The 3440-nt window shown below is 64.2% G+C and overlaps 1 protein-coding gene across 1 annotated transcript in view; it reads left to right on the forward strand.

Moving 5' to 3' along the window:
- LCN8 (lipocalin 8) overlaps positions 1–2711 on the forward strand; it is a 3757-nt gene extending 1046 nt beyond the window's left edge. Inside the window, exons 2-7 of the mRNA XM_017505585.2 lie at positions 538–668; positions 1117–1187; positions 1599–1703; positions 1779–1868; positions 1951–1976; positions 2590–2711. Of these exons, the coding sequence (XP_017361074.1) occupies positions 538–668; positions 1117–1187; positions 1599–1703; positions 1779–1868; positions 1951–1976; positions 2590–2601 (435 nt within the window). The 3' untranslated portion in view covers positions 2602–2711. The remainder of the gene's footprint in view (positions 1–537; positions 669–1116; positions 1188–1598; positions 1704–1778; positions 1869–1950; positions 1977–2589) is intronic.
- The last annotated feature ends 729 nt before the right edge of the window (positions 2712–3440 follow it).

A 3440-nucleotide genomic window follows, 5' to 3' on the forward strand; every position in this document is an offset into this window, starting at 1 on the left:
TCCCCTGGCGTGGTCGGTGGCTGGGAGCTGTCCCCTGGCGTGGTCGGTGGCTGGTGAGCTGTCCCCTGGCGTGGTCGGTGGCTGGGAGCTGTCCCTTGGCGTGGTTGGTGGCTGGTGAGCTGCGCTGCCCTGGTCACCCATTCCCTGGCGTTTCTCACTCCGCTGCGCTCTCCTGGGCTTCTCTTCCAGCCCGCGAGCGCCCCTGCCCCTGGGTCCTGCCCCCCAAGGTCAGGCACGACCTGCGGTTCTTCCCCACATGGCCTGGAAGCCCCTGGGCCTGCTCCACGGCTCTAGATGGCCCAGTGGGGAAGGGCTGCCCTGTGGGGCATTGCTGTTCGATGGCCTGAGGGGACCGCTTGGAAGGACACGCACCTGGGGACAGTGGGCTCACAGATGTCTTGCTGCTTTGCCACTGAGCCTCGCCGCCATCTGCTGACCTCTTAGAGCCCACCAGGCCCCTGCTTGGGGGTCCGTGGAACACCCCCGGGGCTCTCAGTCCAGCTGCTCAGCGCCTGGTGGAGCTCCGCTTCTCTCTAGATTGGAGGATTCTGGCGGGAAGTCGGTGTGGCCTCTGAGCAAAGCCTGGTGCTGACCCCCCGGAATCGGGTGGAGGGCCTGTTCCTCACCTGGAACAAGAGTAACCTGACTGTGAAGGTCGCATACAATAGGTAAGAGGGCTGGGGGCTGCCAGAGAGGAAGAGGCCTGCGTGGCGGGGGACTGGGCACAGCGTGGGGTCTGGGCTGGGTGCCATCCCGCTGGTGGGCCGGCCCTCCCTGTGCCCACCTGTCTGGGCCCTCAAGCAGCTCCTGAATCTGATTTTCTCCCAAATATCAGCAAAGTGTTTTAATAAAGCCCCATGAACTTATAAGGAAAGAAAAGGGGGGTAGGGCAGGTGGTTGGCTGGAGGGAACAGAGGCCCCGGGGGAGGCCGGTTCAGCCCCCTCCTGGCACATTCCCCGCCTGGCACACTCCCTGCCTGGCCCTCTCCCTGCCTTGTCCTGCTCCAGGCCCTGCTGCCCGTGCCCTTCCTAAAGACATGGCCCCACTCTGGGAAGGAGTCCAGCAGGTGGGACACGGGCTGGCATTTTCCCGATGAGCGCTTTGCTGCCTTTCAGCTCAGGAAGCTGCGAGATAGACAGGGTCGTGGGCTCAGAAATAGACACTACAGGAAAATTCACTTTTCCTGGTAAGTGCAGTTGCCCTGTCACAGCAGGTGGAGCCTGGCAGTGCACACAGCCAGGACTTGCCTTATTGTTCCCCTGCGCTGTCCCCTGCGCTGTTCCCTGTGCTGTTTTCTGCACTGTTCCCTGTGCTGTTCCCTGCATTGTTTTTTGTGCTATTTCCTGTGCTGTTCCTTGTGCTGTTCCCTGCACTGTTCTCTGTGCTGTCCTCTGTGCTGTTCCCCATGCTGTTCCCTGCACATTTCATGCCCCAGACCCTCCCATTCTCTCACCCACACACTGGGTCATCCTTCAAGAGCTGCTGCAGTGTCCCCAGCCACTCAAGTGCAGGGGCTGGGTGGGGGCAGGATGGAGTTAGACCCTGCAGACCCCGGCCCCTCAGAGGTCTCTCCCAACGCCCTGGATGGCTCCTGAAGGCCACAGAGAGATCCATGTGCTGGACACGGACTACGAGGGCTACGCCATCCTGCGGGTGTCCCTGATGTGGCGGGGCAGGAACTTCCACGTCCTCAAATACTTCAGTAAGCTTGGCCCGGGGGGCTCTGCCCAGCTGCCGCCCTCCGGGGACTGCCCACCAGCCCCCCTGTGCCCCACAGCTCGGAGCCTGGAGGACGAGGAGCGGCTGGGGTTCCGGAGTTTCCGGGAGCTGACAGCAGACACCGGACTCTACCTGGCAGCCCGGCCTGGTAAGCCCAGGGGCCTTGGGGTGATCGCGGGCTGGGCCCTGTGGGTTGGTTCTGCAGCTCCTGACGCTGGCCTGTCCCACAGGGCGCTGCGCCAAGCTCCTGAAAGAGGTGAGCCTGCCCCACCCCGGCCTGCGCTGACGTCCCTGGGACCCTGGCCCAGTACCCGTCCCGTGGCTCCACCTCCCGGCCCCGGGTGGGGCCTCGTTCACCTCTTTCTGTGATCAGGACACCCAGCACCAGAGATGGTCTGTCTCCTGGCTTGGAAAGAGCTGGAGCCTCCGGGGTGGTGACCCCAGGCTGCCAGGCAGGGACCCTGGGAGACTGGGGTCACGGGGTACAGAGCTGGGTGCGACAGGGGAGCAGGAATGGTGCCTTTTCTTCGGTGTTCTGTGCAGGACTGCTGGCTGCTTCTACCCCTGCAGGTCCCATTGAGGGCGGGGTGCGGGTCCCCTCGGGGGCAGGTGCAGGCCCTGTGGGTGCCCTCAGGGTTCCCGTGTCTGGCACCACAAGAACCCATTGTCTCCCTGACCTCGCTTTGTCTCAGTCCTAGAGTTTGGGGTTGTTACCCCATTTTGCAGATTGAGAAAGCACTCGGGGAGCTGGGTGCTTCGCCAGAGTCAGGCAGCTAGGACGGCAGCCCTGGCCATGTGGCCCTCATCGCTGCCTCGTGGGGCCCCCCAGAGACCACGCAGGCCTGAGCCCCTGCACGTTTATGTCACAGGAGCTGATTTAGTGGAGTTCCTGCCTCAGGCCAGGAGGCTTGGAGCCCCCGCCCACCTGGCTCTCCTGGGCACCCTGCCCTCCTGGTCGCCTGCACCTGCTCTGAATAAACTGTGATGTCAAGCCACTGCTCTGTGTGTCTTTCCGGAGGGCTGATGGGTGACAGGTGTGGGGGGACTTGCCTGCCCCAGGTCTGGCATCAGGAGGTGTGTTTTCCTTGGCTCCCACACGAGGCAGCAGCCCTGCCCTCCTGGCCTGCCAGGGTCCCAGTCAGGCTGCCCCCGGGTGTACAGCAGAGACAGAACAGCGCTCCTGGTGGGAGGAGCAGAAGCAGGGCCCTCAAACGCATGGAGGCTACACCCCTTCTGCTTGGGCTCTCCCATAGCTCCCCACTGCCCAGGGCTCAGGCTCACGGCCCCAGGCCCAAGGCCCTACCTGCTGGGCCATGCTTCTGGCCTCACTGGACCCCAGCTGCCTGGCCCTGCTCCCGTGTCTGGTTCCACAGTGGTTTCTCACCCCCCCGGTCTGGGTTTTCACCCCATGGCCTGGGCTCTCACCCCGTGGCCTGGACTCTCACCCCGTGGTCTGGGCTCTCACCCCGTGATCTGGGTTTTCACCCCGTGGCCTGGGCTCTCACCCCGTGATCTGGGTTTTGGCCCCGTGGCCTGGGTTCTCGCCCCGTGGGCTGGGCTCTCGCCCCATGGTCTGGGCTCTCACCCCGTGGCCTGGGCTCTCACCCCGTGGTGTGGGTTTTCATCCCGTGGTCTGGGCTCTCACCCCGTGGTCTGGGCTCTCACCCTGTGGCCTGGGCTCTCACCCCGTGGTGTGGGTTTTCACCCCGTGGCCTGGGCT

Source organism: Cebus imitator, unplaced genomic scaffold, assembly GCF_001604975.1.
Source record: "Cebus imitator isolate Cc_AM_T3 unplaced genomic scaffold, Cebus_imitator-1.0 Scaffold339, whole genome shotgun sequence".
In the NCBI taxonomy this organism is placed as follows: domain Eukaryota; kingdom Metazoa; phylum Chordata; class Mammalia; order Primates; family Cebidae; genus Cebus; species Cebus imitator.